Consider the following 18,586-nt stretch of genomic DNA (forward strand, 5'->3'; position numbering starts at 1 on the left):
TTTTGCCCTGTCTCCTCCCACCGATGGCTGGTTTGAAAAATGCTTTGCAAGACCACCTTGATTGTAGAGGACGTGGAGATAAAACATGCTTATAGATAAGCCATGTTTAGAAAGAGGTGGTTATTATCATCAGTATGATAGAGCAACACATCAAAGCCACATTACCATCTACAGCTGTGGCTAGAGAGGGAGTTACTTCAATAAATCCATGCTTAGTTAGCTAAGCCTGCTTGCACGGTGCCATATTTCACATGCATACTCTTGGAGTTTTTAACATCATTTGCTTTTCCTGATTTTTCTGCCTGGTCCTTAATCTTTGTATTTCTGGTATTTTTTTATACTGTTGGAAAATTCTTAATTGCCAACTGATTTATCCTCTGTTAGGGACTACAATGGAAGCCTTTGGACTTCAAAGGGCATTTAGACTGCATTTGCTGCTTGGATGGGCCTTTTATGAAACTTTTCTTTTACATGCTGCAGAAGAACAACACGCCTGATTCTGTTCTACTCCTGGTTTTGATTTGTGTGCTCAGTTTCAGGTGCACCCAAAAGTACATACCATTTTGAGGATGTAGTATAGTAGTATGTGCATCATTCCTTACTTTTAATTTTTACATGAAGGATCTGAGCTTTCACTGATATTTATGCTAGTGAAATGTTTTTTATGGGTAATACAGCTGAGCTGGTGGCATCTTATGTTTCTAATAAAGGGTAAATGACCAATCAGGATTGCAAAGTAGTTAGCAGCCAAGAGTTGACAGTTGTGTGTTCCTGGGAGAAAAACATGTTCTAACTTGACAGGTCCACTCCCTGAATATAGAATTAGTATTCTAGAAATAGCATAGAGCTGGAAGTTTTTAAGGCCAGGCTGGATGGGACACTGAGCAACCTGATCTAGTGTGAGGTGTCCCTGCCCATTGCAGGGGCTCTGGAACTGGATGATCTTTGAAGTCCCTTCCAACCCTGACAATTTTGTGATTCTGTGATGTTCAAAGATGTCTACTTGAAAAACCCTCATTTTCCTTAATTATGCTTACTACTGTAGTGCCCACCAGTTAGTTAACAACCCATTGAGCAGTGTCCAAAGTAGCAGACATTTCTTTTTCCCCCAAAGGGGAACAATTTCTCAGTGACGTTGGTCTTTGAAGTATTTTTGTGGAGCACAAAGTACTTTCCTAGTTTCTTTTATGATTTTATTCCCCAAGTACATGCAATATGCTTTGTACTTTCCAGAGCTGATGCAGTAAGCATTTAGTAGAAGGTTTGATGAACATGACACAGTGGGATGCCTTGCTGTGCTACTTGCAATGGGTTTAGTCTGTTCCTGCTTCAGTAACAAAACCTCCCAGGATATTATTGGTGAGGAGGTATCTAAGTACAAGTCAGCTCATTTTTGCAGGATCACAGAGTACAAGGTGAAGAGGGATTAAATGACTAGATGGAGCAATAAAACAAACTGGTGAAGCTATGTAAGATAGAGGTTAAGAGTTAATTGTGCTATTACTGGAACAGGTAGTCTTCTAATGGTTCCAGGAGATGGCTGCACATGGTTTTATTTAGATACACTAGAATTACATGGGCTTTCAGTTGTTAGGGCATTTTGGTCCTTTTATAACTTGTGATGTAGCTATTATATTAAAAAACAGCTTGAAAGATTAAGTGAGAGACAGTGAGTTGGCTGAGTTGTTGATCTGTCCCATCCCAAAAAGAAGGAGGAGTGACCTTGATTCAGATACTGTAAATTAACTGGAAAAGCTGGGTAAACTTTATTCCCGTGGGCCACAACACTTTGCTAACTAAACCATTTCTGCACATGGGAGTGGTTCTTAGCTGGTTCCACCTTGTCTGCAGCTGATGTGTGCCATCCCATTTTAGAAATTTAATCCAGTAACCTGACCAGGCAAATGCCATAGCCACAGCCATTCATCTGGGATACAGGAGGGGCTAATTTCTTATGGATAAAATCAAAATGCCCAACCCATCTGTATATCATTTCCATTATGTATGGTAGACTCCCAGCAGCAATGAATTCTTGCTACAGGAACATTTGTTTTTTTAAGTAAATGCAGTTTGTAATCATTCATTTTAATTTTCAAAACATTGGACATAGGAGTTTTTTAATCAGGGTCAATGGATAATGTGGCAAGGAATTTGAATGCAGGCATTGTATGTGACTATTTCGTTCAGAGTTGGAATCTCTACTGTGCTTGTTAACTGGAGTGCTTGCATTCCCTCCCCAACATATAGATTTTTGTATAATAATATTTTTCTCTCAAAGTTCTGTGGTTGTTGAAGGCATTTTTATCACCTGTTGGGGGCAGAGACACAGGAGGGTTTCTGTGTATGTATTCTGCAAATACTAGTGGCATAAAAATTACTGTGATTAAATTAGGATTATATTTGGCCCTTTTCTGTGGAGAAAAGTAGCTGTCTATGTATTTTCAATGTCCATGGAAATTTGCGTACTTGGATAGTCAGTGCTGAGGGCAACCTTTTCCTAATTCTGACAAGGAAGGAATCTGGAATATTCCAAACAGTTTATTTTGTCCTTTGGGCTAATCACAAAATACATGTGCCACATTCCAGCTAAAAGCTACATGGCATATTTATTTCAAATAAATGTGTCAGATAAGAGTTTTACACACTCCACTCCCTGTGTTTTAGAGTACTTTGCTTCTGTTATGCTAGAAAAGGTATTTTCCTCTTTCTCAAACTCATTATTCCTGAAGAGGGAATAGTGCAGTTTGGTTTTTATTTCAATGTCATGTTCAGAGTCATCCTTAGAAGGGAAAGGCATGCAGTTGTACTGCTTTAGTCAGAGGACAGCCTTTGTGAGAGGTGAGGCAAGTGGAGGAGGCTCTCTTTCTTTGTGCAATGAAAGGGGTGATGTGTACTCTTAGGTAGCACTCCACCCCACATCACTCATGCCACACCACCCACACTACACCAGATTTCTATCCTGGTCTAAATTTTGGTATTTTTTCAGTATTTGGTTATTCACATATTCAGGAGTGGAATTGCAGGGAGTATTCCCTCTTATAGGTCAACTTTACTTGTTGCTTAGAGTCACAGCTAAGCAGAAGTGCTGTTAGTTTCTGTGCGTAATGATGCTAGCCCTTGTGGTGATGGCATTGAACAGTCAACCCTTGTTTTCCTGAAAGCACATCTTGGTAAGTCTCTATGCCAATAGAGCTCTGGGATCAATCAAACCTTCATATGCTCTTCAAATAAAATATACAGCTTTTTGCAAGGTATTGCCAGAAGCTGAAGTGTGGCTGAAATCATGTGGTACTCTCAGTCAATGAATCAATGAAGCACTCATAGAAGTTTGCTTCCAAGCTCTATGCATACCTTTAAGGTTGTGTGAAAGATCCTGTGTATCCCAGGGATATTTAAGGATAAAGTGAGAAGCTGTCTAAAATCAGGTTGTTTGATGGAAGAGTGCATGTTGTCTGTTGGGAGTTGGTTTGGGTTTTTTAAGTCCAACTTTTATTCAGTTTGCTTGTGGTGTTTGTAAAGGTTTGGGTTGGTTCATGGTGCTGTCATATACATACAGGGCACAACATGTATTGATTGTAAGGCCCACTTCCTACAACTACATCATCACAGTATCTCACAGTATCACCAAAGTTGGAAGAGACCTCAAAGATCATCAAGTCCAACCTGTCACCACAGACCTCATGTCATCAGTACCTTATATAATGTCCCACTATTTGGTGGCATAGGTTGTAGCATCCTAAATGTTAATCTGCCCAGCAACTTCAGTGCAGTTAACATCTGCACTGGTTGACAATGCATGTGCACTGGTTGCACTGGCTGTGCACTGGATTTTGCCAGTTACAGTAGAGAGTCGTGTGAAGCTTATAAAGCAGTTTGAGTAGCTATAAAGTTGGCAAATAGTTGTGCTAAGCAGGATGAATAAGTTAACACTGGTCTGGGAATCGCTGCTTTAGGTTCAATAGTTTATAGCTCTGTGTGGCTGCAGAACTAGGGCGCTGTTTTTTCTTTCTTTGGTATATATCCAGCTTTGAAGGAGTAATGTAAGGACGATTCTTTGCCAAATCCTTAGTGTTTTTCAGTGTTACATACTGCAACAATATGTGAATGTGCTCTTAAAATCATCTTTTAAGTTTCATGTTGTCTCTTTCCATACAAATAGACCTATTTGGGAATGCATAAGCACCACCAAAGGGGCAGCTTCTTTTTAAATTAAACCAAACTGACCAGACATTTCTTTTTCCCTGAGGTGACACTAGCTTTTCTACAAGCACTTTTCCCTACAGCAGGGTGCAATGATTCTTCTGTTCCCTGTTGTTAGCACTGCCACATTTGCATAATAATGGATCTCAGGGATACCCTTCTGCTGCCTATGCACTGGCCTATTGTGAAGATAATACAGAGAACTTCCTCCAGTCTACAGGGTGCAGGGGATGAAAACCCCTTTCCTTGGGCATTTCAGCACTCCCATGCAAAGCAGGGCCTCCAACAGGAGAGCACATGCCAACCAGTAGTTCAGTTTCATGGGTGCGTGTGGGTAGCACCTACAGCCACACAGACATTCTTTATGGCTAGCTAAATCTAACCTGTTAAGAAACACACTGTGCATTTCAACAAGCAGAAGAAACAAAAATAACAAAAGCTTTTACACAGATTGATGTTGTTGTGTATCAAATGTTTTAAATGGTCTAATAGAATCTGACTGTGGAGCTGTTGCTTTAGACTAACAAGGATCTCTGACAGGATCTCAAAGATCAGGAAGCTTTCTTAGACTGGATGAAGCCTTTAAAGAAACTGGAGTAGTGTACAGTGGTTTGGAATGCTCATTGTGTTTAAATATTGATTGTTGCTTATCACTCAAATATAAAGTGGCTGCTCCAGCGCATTGTCCACTCAGGTGGGTGCTGGAGTAACTGGAGAATACTTCATCTGAGCACTGCCAGACCTTGCAGGCTGAGGAGACCAGACTGAAGCATAGATAAAACTAAGGCTGATGCCATCCAGCCAGTAACACAGAACTTGGAGGGCATGATGAAATAAAACATTCCTTCTGTGAAGCTGCAGAGATGAAGCTTTTGATTTTGTAAACCACATGGAGTTACTTGAAATTTTATTACTCATGTTTTCAGACCAGGTAATCACCCCTTCTCTGCTGATGAATTTTCTAACCTACTAAAATGTGTAATTAGGTCTGTTGCCATTTGTGTGTCCTAAATGTAAGAAGTCAGATACTTGGCAGCTGTCATAGGCAAGCTTGTACTCTGGAAATCCTTTAGTGGGAAGACGTTTCCCTTCACAGAGATGGATGATGTTATTAGTATGAGTGAAATATACTTAGAATAAAAAGTCTTCAAGCTCTATGTCCAAATTCCATCCAACAGATAAAAAATACATGTTTCCTGAAAAAACCAACCAACAAGTCAGGCAACCCTTTTAGAGTTTGAAAGACATCAGTTAATTTCTGGTGTATGTACAAAGTGGAACAATTGATCTCTTAACATTTATTTCATTCCACTTTAAATCTTTCTTTTATTTTTTTTTTTCTTTTCAGTGCAGCAGCACTCCTGTGTCACTGGCAGGAATGAAAGCAGGGAATGAATATGGGATGGAATTTGCTTCAGTTGGAATTTGCTGCTAGGTTCCCCAGGCCAGGATTTCCTCCCAGGTTTTGAAACCTTGTATATCATTTGAAACCAAGCCTCCTTCACTTCAGTCATTTAGTCTCAGCTGCCAGCCAAGATGTTTGCCAGATCTGTGAAATGAATGAAAATTTGTGACAGCCTGAGTTAACCTAGGAAGTCAGTGAACCCTAAAATGTATTAGTATCTTAGCTAGAAATTCACATTTAATAGCTCCATTTGAAAGACCTTTTATGCAGTAAAAGATAATCTTTTGTCTTTGTGTTATGTCCTTCCTCATGCAACTGTCTAGTTTTAAGTACATGTTCATTGAGTGGTAGAGTATTCATGAAAAAGTATTTACAGCTTTGTGTAATCCCATCAATAAAGCTGAAAAATATCTGAAGATGGAGCTGTTCAGAGCTAAATGCAAATCAGTAATCATCAAATAACCAGTATGTGACATTCCTACTGCTATTGTGTTTGGAAGCCAATGGCTTCCCAAGGACTGTAAGAAGAAAAACGTGGTACTTGGGGTAAGAGGTCTTAAAATCTTGTGGTTCATGAGTTTAATATTTAACTCCTACAGATTCTTATGAATTTGTGGTGTTTGCTCTTTAAACTTATTGGAGTCAATGGGAAATGCTTTTCTAGGCTTGTCAAAATTCTGCAGCAGATTTTCATGCAGCAAATCATAGGATAAATTTGTTGGTGTAGAAAGTGGAAGCCTTGAGGACAATTTCCACCCAGTTTTATTTCATGAGATCAGCTGTGGGTTTTTTCACTGCTTTGCCTTCTGGACACTTTTGTAGCTAACAGCTGGAACTGGACTGGATAGGAAGGTGATGCTTTGGCATGAAATGCTTTAGCAACAGTGGAAAAATGTCAGTCATAAAGTGTCTCCATAACTGAGACTGATACTGTCTTCTGCTTAAAAAATTTCTCCTGCATATGTCTGTGAAAGCTTACACATACTAATTCTTGTACTATCATTGTCCTTTCTTCTATATAGTTAGTGTAACACAACCCAGTGTGCTGTCCCTCACAGTCACTCATAGTACTGGTTTATATACTTCTGCCACAAAGGGATCTTCCTGTTGACATATCTTCTCATTTACACTTAGAACAGAATAGAATAGAATAGAATTAACCAGGTTGGAAAAGACCTTTGAGATCATCAAGCCCAACCTATCACCCAACACCATCTGATCAACTAAACCATGGCACCACATGCCTCATCCAGTCTTTTCTTAAACACCTCCAGTGATGGTGACTCCACCACCTCCCCAGGCAGCCCATTCCAATGGCCAATCACTCTTTCTGTAAAGAACTTCTTCTTAACATCCAGCCTGAATGTCCCCTGGTGCAGATTGAGGCTGTGTCCTCTTGTTCTGTTGGTGGTTGCCTGGGAGAAGAGACCAACCCCCATCTGGCTATAACCTCCCTTCAGGTAGTTGTAGACACTTCTGACAGTGAGAGGTGTAAAATGCTCCTAAGCAGCAGAGTGATGTCCAGAATATTGTTTAAATAAAATTTGTTCATTTCTGATGCATGTATAGACAACCATTGTATTGTCTCCAAGTCTTCATTTTGCTCTGTAGCAGAAAGGCTCTTTAGTCACACATTTATAATCAGAGAGATTGTCAAGCTCTGTGTCTGTGCAGAGATCAACTTTATTGAAAGTGATAAAAACAATGCACTGTATTCCAGATAAAATTCTCTTCATGCTGGTACCAGGTTATTAATATTTCCATAGTCCCCTTTTCTCTTGGATGAGGGTGCAGCTACAATGATGTGGCCTGCGAAAGTGGAGTTCTTGGGACATGTCAGATGAGGCAGTTTGCTCAGAGGCTTGCATCATCCTTCCATTTGGTAGCTGCTTGGTACTATCTATTCATCTGCTGCTTCCCCTTGATTAGCCACCCCCAACTTAAAAAATATTTCATGTTATTAGTTCCTAGCTTTGACCTAGCTTTTAATGGTATTAAAATACCCTGAGGAGGCAGGACAAGTCAAGGTGTGGGGATCCTCAATGAAAAAAAAATCAAAATCAGTTTAGGCACTTGACACTCACCAGGGGAAAAATATGTTTGTATTTTCATTTTATCTGTTTTACTGACATGATTCATTTTATTTTCAGCTGTTTCACTACCAAACAAACACCAGCAACTGTTTTCATACAATCTAACTGACAAGACTGCCAGTTTATTTCTGTGCTGTGACACCTCATAGGAAGAGTTACTGAATCATTTTGCTGCATCATGGTTTGGTATCTTAGATGGGTCACACTGCTATTTCTGAGTGCAGAGATTGCTGTGGTTCCTGGCTTATCTTTTTTTTCAAGGTTTTTTTTTACCTTGAAGAAGTTCTTTCATGTCAGTAAGGCAACTATGTACTAACACATGCATAGCAGAGTAGATTTTGAGAGAGAGGAGTTGAATTAGGCTCTAAATTCTGTAATAAAACAACTAAGAGAGTAATAGATAAAGAAAATGCTACATTGAATTTAATTCCTGAAAGCTGTAAGGGCTAAAAAGAGTAAGGTTAACACAGTAGCATTATGTAGCTCAGGAAGTAAAGAGAAATTGTTTCACTGTGGGTTTTTTTCTCTGAAATTTAACAAGGGGATCTGAATGGTTTTGTAATGGTTCTCCCTCTGGGGAGATGTCTTGAGCACAAGGCTTATGAGGAGAGGATGAGGGAGCTAGGGGTGTCTGTCCTGGGGAAGAGGAGACTCAGTGGAGACCTTACTGCTTTGCATCATCATCTGTTTCTTTCCTCTGTTATTGCAAACATGCTCTTTTTTTTGGTGTGCTTCATATCCTCCACTTTTGCATGCTGCCATTCTTTTTCACAAGTTTCCAATTTATTTTCCCATTACCACCTCTGCTACTCATCTTCCATTCTGAAGATGATGGTTTTAACTTTTCTGCTGTCCTTTCCCAAAATGTCACATTTTCATGACTTGTGGGTTTAACCTCTGAGCTGATAGAAAGCTTTGTCTTCAGCCAACAGATTTAAAATATTCTGCAGTTCACCTTTTGATACAGAGCACAAGTTTTAAGGCATTACGGGGCCCCAGCTCATACCTCTGAGCTTTGGTTCCTGGCAATCTCCTTCTGAAGTGCTGTGTTAGATGGGTTCCTCCCACCTGTGCTGCAGGTACAATGTTCTTCTGGATTTGCAGGCAAGGCCTTCAAGATCATGTGCAGCTATTCTGGTGTCTGATGTGTATTGCTCTAGAGAAGGTGGAATGAATGGGGACACCTCTTATAGCATCACAGCTGTTAGGATTCTTTACTCTCTTTGGCTGCACTCCAGAACAAGCTGAAGTCAATGGAAAGATTCAAATGGCACTCCAGCTGAGTGAATCAGCTGCGCGTAAAGGCTGGATGGAGGCACCCCAGAAGTGGGACAGTTGTTTTTACACTGATTCTTGCTTTTGAGTTGGTCTTTTAATTTCTCACTCACATCAGTAGTCTTTAAATGAAGTGCTTTTTCCTACACTGAAATGTGATTCTTATCCAATCCTGAAATAACTCAGTTAAAATCTGTATGGATGTCATTCAGTTTATATTATGAGTATCTAAATCTAAGAGAATTAATTTTTTAACAGTGTTAATTATTTTGTGTTGTTCATTGTTTTGGTATTTTTTGAAACCTTGATCTACTTCAGGCCACTTAAATCAGAATAGTATAGCTAATTTCTGTAACAATGGTGGCACTTACCTCTATGATTGGTACCCTTATCTATTTAATTCTTACATTTTCTGTATTCATCAATCCAAAATGTATCTCAGAGCAGTTGGAAAAATCTCTTCCCTGAATGAATACAGAACAAATACAAAGAGCCTGTGTTTACACATTCAGATTACAATCTGTAAATGTTGGAATGACCTCTGCATTCATACGTTTGAATGGAAAATGTATTTAACTTAAATGTATTTCAGAGAAGAACATTGTAGTCTAGAATCTTATATGCAGCCTTTAGACTTATATTCATAAATAGTATGCATATGGCTTTTTGCTGTTTAAGTAGCCCTGGAGTGTCTGATGTCAGCTACTTCCCCTAAATAAAATACATGGGGCATGTAACACCTGGTTTGGAGCCAACTGGCTTTGGTTGCTTCCTTTCCAAATGCTTTCATTTACAAGTGAGCAAAATGACTCCTCAGGCTGTGAAAAAGAACCTAGAAATACATTGTGAACAGAGTTTTACACAAAATCTCACAGTTTTTAATAGTCCTCAGAGAGAGTTTGATCCAGCTCCCAGTGAATTCAACGGAAAGGGGGATTTTGACTAGAACCGTATTTGCTAACCGCAGCATTGTGGGAAGCAGCAGCGGTAGGGATGGAAAGAGCAATTGCTTTTTGTCCAGTCCTCTGCTACTGGAAAGGACCTGACTGCCACCAGAGATGAAGGGTTTATAACAAGGTGAGCTTCAGTGCTTCAAGACAGCAATGCCAGTGCCCCACAGCTGCCATGAAATAGTTGCTTTATTCACTCCTAGGAGGCAAGCAGAATTAACAGAACCGTAAGACCCAAAGGTTCATGCAAATGACTGTTGGAACAACGAATAATCTGGAGAAAAAACAAATTGGCAGTTGAAATCTGTCAAGAATTTAAAGTTGAATAAATGTCTGGGAAGGCATAATCTGAGTCCCTGGAGACATAAAGCTGTCTGCTATGAGTGTAAAGGTAAGGTTATGTGTCAGGAATGGCTTGGCAATAAGTCCAAATTTCCACTGCAACATATGTATGTAATCATGGCAAAAAGTGTGTCTTGGTGCACTTAACTCTAAAGTTTGCTGCTAGCTAGATCCTGAAGTCTTAAAAATACTTGTGGTCAGAAATGACCTCTCAGCAGTTAAGAGTCATTCCATGTTGGAGCAGACAGTTTGGAGATGTGCTTCCAGTCTATTACAGAACCTCTGCTCTTTGTTTTTTAATTTTTACCTTTACTGCATTAAGCTTACTTTCATTTCCTACTGCCTAGGGTCAGAGTCGCCTGCACTGTATTTTCCAATGCCTCACTGAGAGATTGGAGGTGGACAGCCCTTTGGTTTCATCCTTCATTGGCTTTTCCCAACCCCTTCAGTAGGAAACAACATCCTTACAGATGGGAATAGAGAGGTTTGGGGAGAAATTATGACTGTGCTTATCCCAAGAAAGGTTGGACCAGATGATCCTTGAGGTCACTTCCAACCTGTGTTCAAGGATTCTATGATTTTTTTTTTTCTCTTCCAGTGCCTCTTGTGATGAACAGTGCCTCTGTTCTGCTGAAGGATTGTGTTAGATCCTAATATAAGATGTTAATGAGTTGTCCAAGAGCTCCATAGCTAATGGGGTTCTCATCTGAACAAAACTTCCCCAAAATCTGTAAAAGTACTGTTTGCTGTGGTTATTTTTATACATGATGCCTCTTAGAATTCCCTGAAGATTGTTATGACTATTTTGCAGCAAGAGATAATGCTCCCTTCAGGCTAAGGAAGCATGAGAGGTTGGGTTTAAGGCCTTTTGTTTTTTTCAGTATCTGCTCGTTCTACACTGCCTTAAAAGCAAAGGTGCTTAATTGAGCAAAGCAGTGATGACATCCAGGTGTATAGAGAGGTTTTTATTTATCTTTAGCAAAAACCTATAGAGTGATGTCAGGCTGGTAACTTCCTTTGAGAAAGCTGATGCAGAGGAGTTCAAAAGTACCTCAGAAACTTGCAGGAATTGCTTTTCATTTTTCACATTCCTCACCAACAGATGGTAGGAAGTTTTAAAGGTTTAAAAAATGTTCTCTGTGAGTGCTTTTAATAAGGAAATGCTAATTTCCAGTCTGAACTTGTTTCATTGCTCAGTTTGGACATTCAGAGTTCCAGAACTGTGCCTGGGCACACTGGACAGTTAGGGACAGTTTCATTAGTGAGGGTGTTCTTAGTGAGTGGCTAAATTACATTGCTAAATCGAACTTACTCCAGGACTGTTGTCTGTGGTGGTGCAGGGTTCTGGCAGCCCAGTCTTTCAAGCCTGTTAAGTGTGGGTCAAACGCTCTAAAGTCAGATAGTTGACTTTGACATACTGTCATGATATCTATTAGCTGAGAATTGAGTTCATGCTTGTCGTGGGTTGAGTTGAATCAGCTGCTGTTATTCATAGCATGCTGCAGTCATGCCAGGTTCAAAAATGAAAGTACTGGCTGGAGCAAAGTATTGTGGGACTTGAATTTCAGATTGTATAATGGGAGACTTCCTGTTCTTGTTGCTGCTTCTGGGTTCCAGGATTTGAGTGTTGGCTCTTCTGCAGGCATGGCAGCGAGACATGTAGGTGTGGGGTAGCACTGGTTTTGGTTTTCTGATTTAGGCTTTCTTTTTCCTGTAGTTCACTGCACTTGTTCTGCAAATAGGCTAAACTAAGGTAACCATGCATTGTATTATTAGATTAATTAGATTATTAGCATTATAATGCATTGTGATTATTATATCTTATATTGTAGCAAACTCATATCTCTTTATCTCAACCCTGAGTCTTGTGTGTTACTTTTCCCCTCGATTTTGTGTTGGGGGACCACGCGGGTTAGCCCTTGTGCTAAACCATTATGATGCTCTAAGGACTTCATATTTACATGAATATTGTAATTATCCTTTAAATGACTAATGCTAGTGCAGAATATAGTTTCAGATTAAATTGAAATCCATGGTGGTTTCCTACTGTCTTCTTTGCATGTTTGTTGGTTAAAAATTCCACCTTCTCTCATCCAGTTTCTTTGTTCTTGTGGCTCAGGGAGTTTCTCTTAGAAATGTGCAAGTATCACAAAGTTACATTTGTCTTGGTAGTCCTCACTGATGTAGAGATACCTGGGTCTGCAGGGTGGCTGAGGCACAAGTTCTAGTTACTGAATGTGAGGTCTTAGTCTGATCTGTACTGAGTGTTTCATGTACTTTTATGGGGTTTGGAAATAACTCATGCAAAAATTCTCTTGTCCTCAAAGAATTTCTAAACCAACTTTTTCTGTCTTTTTGGTGATTTTGAAAATTACCTGATTATAGAGAAGCTAAAGTGTAACTATATTCTGCCACTTATTTCCCAGCAAATTCACACAGCACATCAAGCATAGGTGAAAAATACAGAAGTATATTGGCTAAAGATCTTCAGCAGACAAAGGGTTATGAAATTTTGTCTTATTTTGTTTTGTTTGGTGTTTTTTTTAGGGTGGAAAGAAGTCTTACAGTGGGCCATGTGGAGGCCGAGATTGCAGCGCTGGATGCAAGTGTTTTCCAGAGAAGGGTGCACGGGTAAGTTTGTTTCCATTATACAACTTGTGTCTCTTATCAATCTGTGAGCAAATAAATAAATAAACCTCGAGTTAGTATGTGTAATTCTCAATCTAATGACCTCATGAAAGAAGAGAAAAGATGAAGACCAGCTGCATTATGAATGTCCAAGGCCAAGATTTCAAAAGCTGTTTTAAAGGTTTGCAAATTGCTAGCTTTACAATGAGTCTTCAATGGAGTCTCATGTCTTTGTGATCTGAGCCCTACTTCAAAAAAGTCAGATGATTTTTAAGTAGATTACAATAATTAAAAAGGAAAATCCAAGTACTGTGGTCTTCCAGTACAGATTTTGCCCAATCCTCACTGTAATAGCTTCTGTTTCTGGAAGTGTTTTTGACTTTGGTATTTGTGTGTCAAGGAACAATTAACTTTGAATGAATCTAAGCATTTTGGTTTGAGAGTCTTTTGTTCAGCTAAAGCCAGTTCTGTTCTGAAGTCTGCATTTGAAGCAACCAGATGTTTAAGCAAGTTTTCTGCAAAAATCTGTTCTTTCTTTTGATTGTAACTTTTATCCCAGTGCAACTGGTTATTTCCTAAGTCAAGGTAATGCAGACCTGCTGACTCTGCTCTGCCTTCAGTTACAATTGTAATTTTTGTCCAGAAACCATCTACTTAATACTTTCTCTCAAAGTCTCTCAAGTATTTTAGCAGGTATCAAAAGGAATGTTACAGGTTTTGCATACAGAACTGCGCTGTAGATACTTGAAGGATTAGCTTGGAAGGGCTTAATGAGAAGGGAAATAATACTAGCTGTCATGTTTAATAAAGCAGTTATTCTTGCTGAAATTATATTGAAAAATTGTCCTCTGAGGGAAAACAAAATAAATTACATTTTATTTAAACATTGGCTGTCCTGAATAATTTTCCCCCTGTGTATTTCAGTAACACATGATGGGTAAATTCAAGGCTTCAATTTCCAGGATTTGTGAAAATGTTGCTATTAAATCGATGCTGCTGATAATTTCTAAACTGTTTCCCTAATTGCAGATAGACTTGAGTATGAATTCTTAATTGATAGCTGATGATATATTTGCTCTGGAAGTATAAAAATTCTTTCAAATCATTATGTTGCTGGTGAAAACATGTCTAAACAGATCAGTGGAAGAACTTCATAAACAAGTTCCTCACTTAACCTAGAATATGAGCTAAAGCAAATTGCTCAACACCTTTTGTCATTAGATGCAGTAAGAGACAAACCTAGTTTGGTTCTGGAACATGATAGCCTGTAAATACTTTGACCTTTAGATAGCAATGAGCATCATTCATCTGTCTCTTTACATTCCCAGGGTTGAGCTTGATTGTTTGAACTGGCCGCAGCACTGTTGACCTTGCAGTTTGAGCTCTTGGCATCTCTTTTGTTGAGATGTCACAAAGATTTTAGGCTGTTTTCATTGCTGACCTGAGAACTCAGTTGGCTTTTAGCTTGTTTCTTACGTGACCTGTATCAATAGGCATCTTCAGTCCTTCACATATGTATTCCATTCTAGTGAAACCTGTCCCTGGAGTAAACTATCTGCTAGAAGGGGTAATCTTTCCTTTTTACAACACTACTTCCATCAAGTCGTACTGAGCCTTGCTGACACCTTCTTGGACATCTGCAGGCAGCTACTGGAGTTCTGCCATGCCAGAGGATAAGGATGTGACTAGTTGACCTGGGAAAGGGGATGGTGTGATTATATATCCTACAGCACAGCTTGTTTCTTGGAGGAGACTGTACAGCCTTAGGCTAATTCCTTGGCTTCCTGCCTAGCTTCTCCATTGCTGCAAAACCTCTGAGTTCAGAATGAGAGATGGGACTTTGCCAATGCCCTAAATCCATGTTTTATTTAAAAAAAAAAAAAAAAGTTCAGCTGTCAATTTTGCAGAATTAACCAGATCAGAAGAAGCTAAGCTTTCTTTTTAAAGGAAAGAAAGCTAAAAAGCACAAGAAAAATTACAATAAGGTGACAGCTCAATGAAAAGAATATAGGCAGTGTCCTTAAATGTCCTCCTCCCCAGTTACACTTCTGGTCAGATCATGCTGTGATGAACTTGTTTCTGACCAGATGCTTTAAAAGAATGTATGATATAATATAATGTATATAATATTATATATATATACACACACCATATATATTATATAATTATATCCACTATATATTTATACACAGTATACATTGTACTGTATGCTTTAATTATATATTAGTATTTTGTTAATGTTATTCTTGTATAATAAAACTGTCAAAAGTGTCTAAAGACCCACTGCTTCCTCAGTGAAAGATGTTCTTAGAATGGGATGTAAGCATGAAGAACCCCTTTTGGTTTTGCTATAGAGTATTAATGCATGTGCAAGATACAAAAACCCAACCAACCTAACAAAAGAACACCAAGTATAATCTCCTTTACTTTAAGATGCAGCTGGATAGTACACAGATGTCTATAAAGTGAGTCAGTGCTTTGTGGAATAGACTGGGATTCTTTCAGAAGGAAGTGTTTGCCTAGCAGCCCCTTAGGGAGCTCTAGCAGAGTGGTAAGGCACATCTCCTACAAGACCAAAATTCCATTTCTGTTCATTGTCCCAGTGGCTTGTGTTAACTTTGAAAAGCTGTAATGTTAGCTGGTACCCATTTTAGGCTGCTCAGTGAAGTCTAATGTGATCCAGTTTACTGTGAAGCCTGCACAAGAATATCTGCAAGCATCCTTCATCTTAGCCAGTGATTCAGAATTGCTCTCTCTATCTAATTATAAGTTAACAGAGAGTCTGGCACTGTAATTCAATGGCAAAATTGCTGGGCCACGTTGCAGCCATTCTCCCTTCTTTATCAGTTCTTACCTGGTAAAAATTTGTGGGCAGAGCTTCCATGTCATATGACAGCTTAAGGGTAAGTGTAAGAGCACGAGAAAGCCGCCAAACTTTGGCCAGCTACAAATCTAACAATTTTGTATGTAGCTGTTGTAGTTGTTCAGTTCCTCTGAATGGCATTGTTAGACCTTACAGTGACTTCAGTGTGAAATCTAACATAATGCTGTCCAAGAAAAATGCCAGGTAGCAGTACAAAATACGAGACCCACCTATCTACAGCTGGAGTCTCTCACTGCATGCCTGTGACTTCTAAATCTGTGTCCCTGCTCCTGTTCTTGTAGCTAAATGAGATACCAGCTAGCAAGGCAATCTTAAAAGATAGTCTGCTGTGATAGCAGAGGTACCCAAATGTGCCCTGCTTCATGCACTGTTATGGGGAAGGGGCAATTTGAACACGCACTTACTGAACCCACTTCTGTGTACAGGTGCTCTGTCAGAATAATGGGTGGGTAGACAAAGCACTTTCTGTTAAACTCTGAAGCACAAGGTGGAAGGTGGAAAAAAGCAATAGTGCTAAATTACAATGTAAGTGAGGAAGTGAATATAAACTCTGATGGTAGTCTCTATCTAGTGAAATGTTGGATTTCTGATATGTATAGTTCCAGTGCAGGTGAGTGATCTGCAGCTAGCACATTTTTGGGGACTGCCAGAAGTCATTGTGTTTAAAATTTTTTTTCACTCTCCTTTCTCACACTTTGAACCATAGTTTAGGGACAGGGATAATGCTTATTGAAAGTTTATGTTGTATTGATGACTGTCTTGCTAAGAGATGCCCTTGCGGATAAGTCAGCAGTAACCAGGAGAGTGGTTCCCCTATTTTCAGTTTCAAGAAGCACTAAAGAGTAGACAGCCTGCACCATTTCAACTCTGCAGCTCATTTTGCATTTGTTTCTGATAGTGTTGGCTTTTTTGTTTCTATAGACTGTTATCTACTTTCAAACACTCACAAAGATAAACTAGCAGACACAGTCCTTGTTTCCATGTATACCTTCTCCTGATGCCTGTTCACTTATCTTGGAATTTATAACAATATTAGGGCTTGTTCTAAACTTTGCTCAATATATGCTGAGGGCTCTTCAGCTGTAATGCTACTCTTTTATTTTTGGCTTCTGTTGAAGTCCTATATTCACTCCCCCCCACCAAAAATAAATAATTTCAAGGGGAGGGAAAATCAGAAATTGTTTACAAGGCTCCACAGATTTCTCAGCACAGGCTGTGTCCCAGGCACCTTTTACAGCTTAGAATTGCTGTAAACTGGAAGAATTTGATGTTACCAATTATATTGATTTTTTTCCCTGTGATACTTGATTATGTAATGATTCTTATGCACCATGTGTTCTTTAAAGCTTATTAAAATATAATAATGCTATCAATTAGAAAACTGTTGATAGCACTATAGAACCTATTTCCTGTCTGAGAAAAAAAATCCACACAGAGGCTATTTCTAGCAACTGGTGTGTTTGAGAAGGAGTGAATCTGTAAAATGAGGCAGCTGGTTCTAAGGACAGATTGGGCACATTGAATCTGGTCCCATGAAGTGAAGGACCACTGCAGCGTATCACATATGCAGTGGAGCTCATCTCCTGATGTAGCCTCAGTCACTCACTGCAATGTGAAACAAAGCACAGTAGATGTGAGGGATTGAGTAAGATTGCGAGCTTGCTCAAAAATGCAGTCTGAATTAAAGGTTAGTGTACCCAGAGTTACAGGGGATTCCACCAGTTTTTCTCTGAAGTTAAAAGGCTGATAGTAAATGTAGTGTAAATTATCTGTGGGCAAACAGGTTTTGGTAGAATTACTACAGATCAAACCAGCTGAAAAAGATAGATGCCAACATCCATGCACTGAACAGTGTAACCTGGGGTCAGAACTTGGGATGATTTAATCTAATTGTTATCTAGCATAAACTAATGATACATTGGCAAGAGATCTTAGATTAACTTTTGTCTGGACCTAATCCCCTCAGTTTAATACTGGGCCTACAAAGTGCCTCTCTTGGTTGACGTTTCTCTACTATGAAATTGTAATAATTGCAACTTGTATGTTTTAATAATAATGTTGCTAAATTCTGCTTTAGCTGGTTAAAGGCTGGATAATTGTAATGATTTAGGGATTTCCTGAAAAAACACAATTCCTTTGGAAATATCAACTCAACAAAATGAATGTTTACTTCTCAAATGTTTTACACAAATGTATTTACTGGGGGTAAAATTATGGTCAGCTATTGGTTCAAATTTACCTGTTTCTATGTGATTTTCTACTGCCTGGCTTGACAAGCACTGTAGGACATAGTGATGTCATTTCAATATCCATGGCCTAGAGGTTGAGCCATCATACCAATTAAAATTAAACCAGACTATGAGATGTTGACATTTCACTTATACTGACAGTGCCAAGATATGAGCAGCTCTAAATCTTACCATAGTGTACTAATGGTGGATGATCAGCCTGGTAGGGGTAATACTGGGGTCACTATAGTTATTTATATAAAGATCTTTTCACATGCAAGAGAAGGAGGGATTGTTGCATTATAGTAGTTCTTAAGTAATGCTGGCCATTTATCAGTGGTCATAATCAGTGGTTCTAAGAATATGTTTAAGGTTGCCCAAGCAAGACAGTATGCTTGAGCTAACTTCACTAAGTTTGTATACAGGAGTGTGGAGTCAGTTCTCACTGAGGGCTTAGAAAAGGAGGTTAGCTAATTCAACTGGGAGCAAAATGTTGCTTAATTGTAGAGTAAGTTCTTCATCATCCAGTTTAAAATAATTTGTGAAGCCATGCTTCCTGGCTTTCAACCCTTGTTACCTAC

The 18,586-nt window shown here is 39.1% G+C and overlaps 1 protein-coding gene across 1 annotated transcript in view; it reads left to right on the forward strand.

Moving 5' to 3' along the window:
* COL4A6 (collagen type IV alpha 6 chain) overlaps positions 1-18,586 on the forward strand; it is a 130,146-nt gene that overhangs the window by 33,975 nt on the left and 77,585 nt on the right. Inside the window, exon 3 of the mRNA XM_068152046.1 lies at positions 12,813-12,896. Within this exon, the coding sequence (XP_068008147.1) occupies positions 12,813-12,896 (84 nt within the window). The remainder of the gene's footprint in view (positions 1-12,812; positions 12,897-18,586) is intronic.

This window comes from Melanerpes formicivorus, unplaced genomic scaffold (assembly GCF_026170545.1).
Source record: "Melanerpes formicivorus ecotype bairdi unplaced genomic scaffold, bMelFor1.0.p_v2 SCAF_22, whole genome shotgun sequence".
NCBI classification, from domain to species: domain Eukaryota; kingdom Metazoa; phylum Chordata; class Aves; order Piciformes; family Picidae; genus Melanerpes; species Melanerpes formicivorus.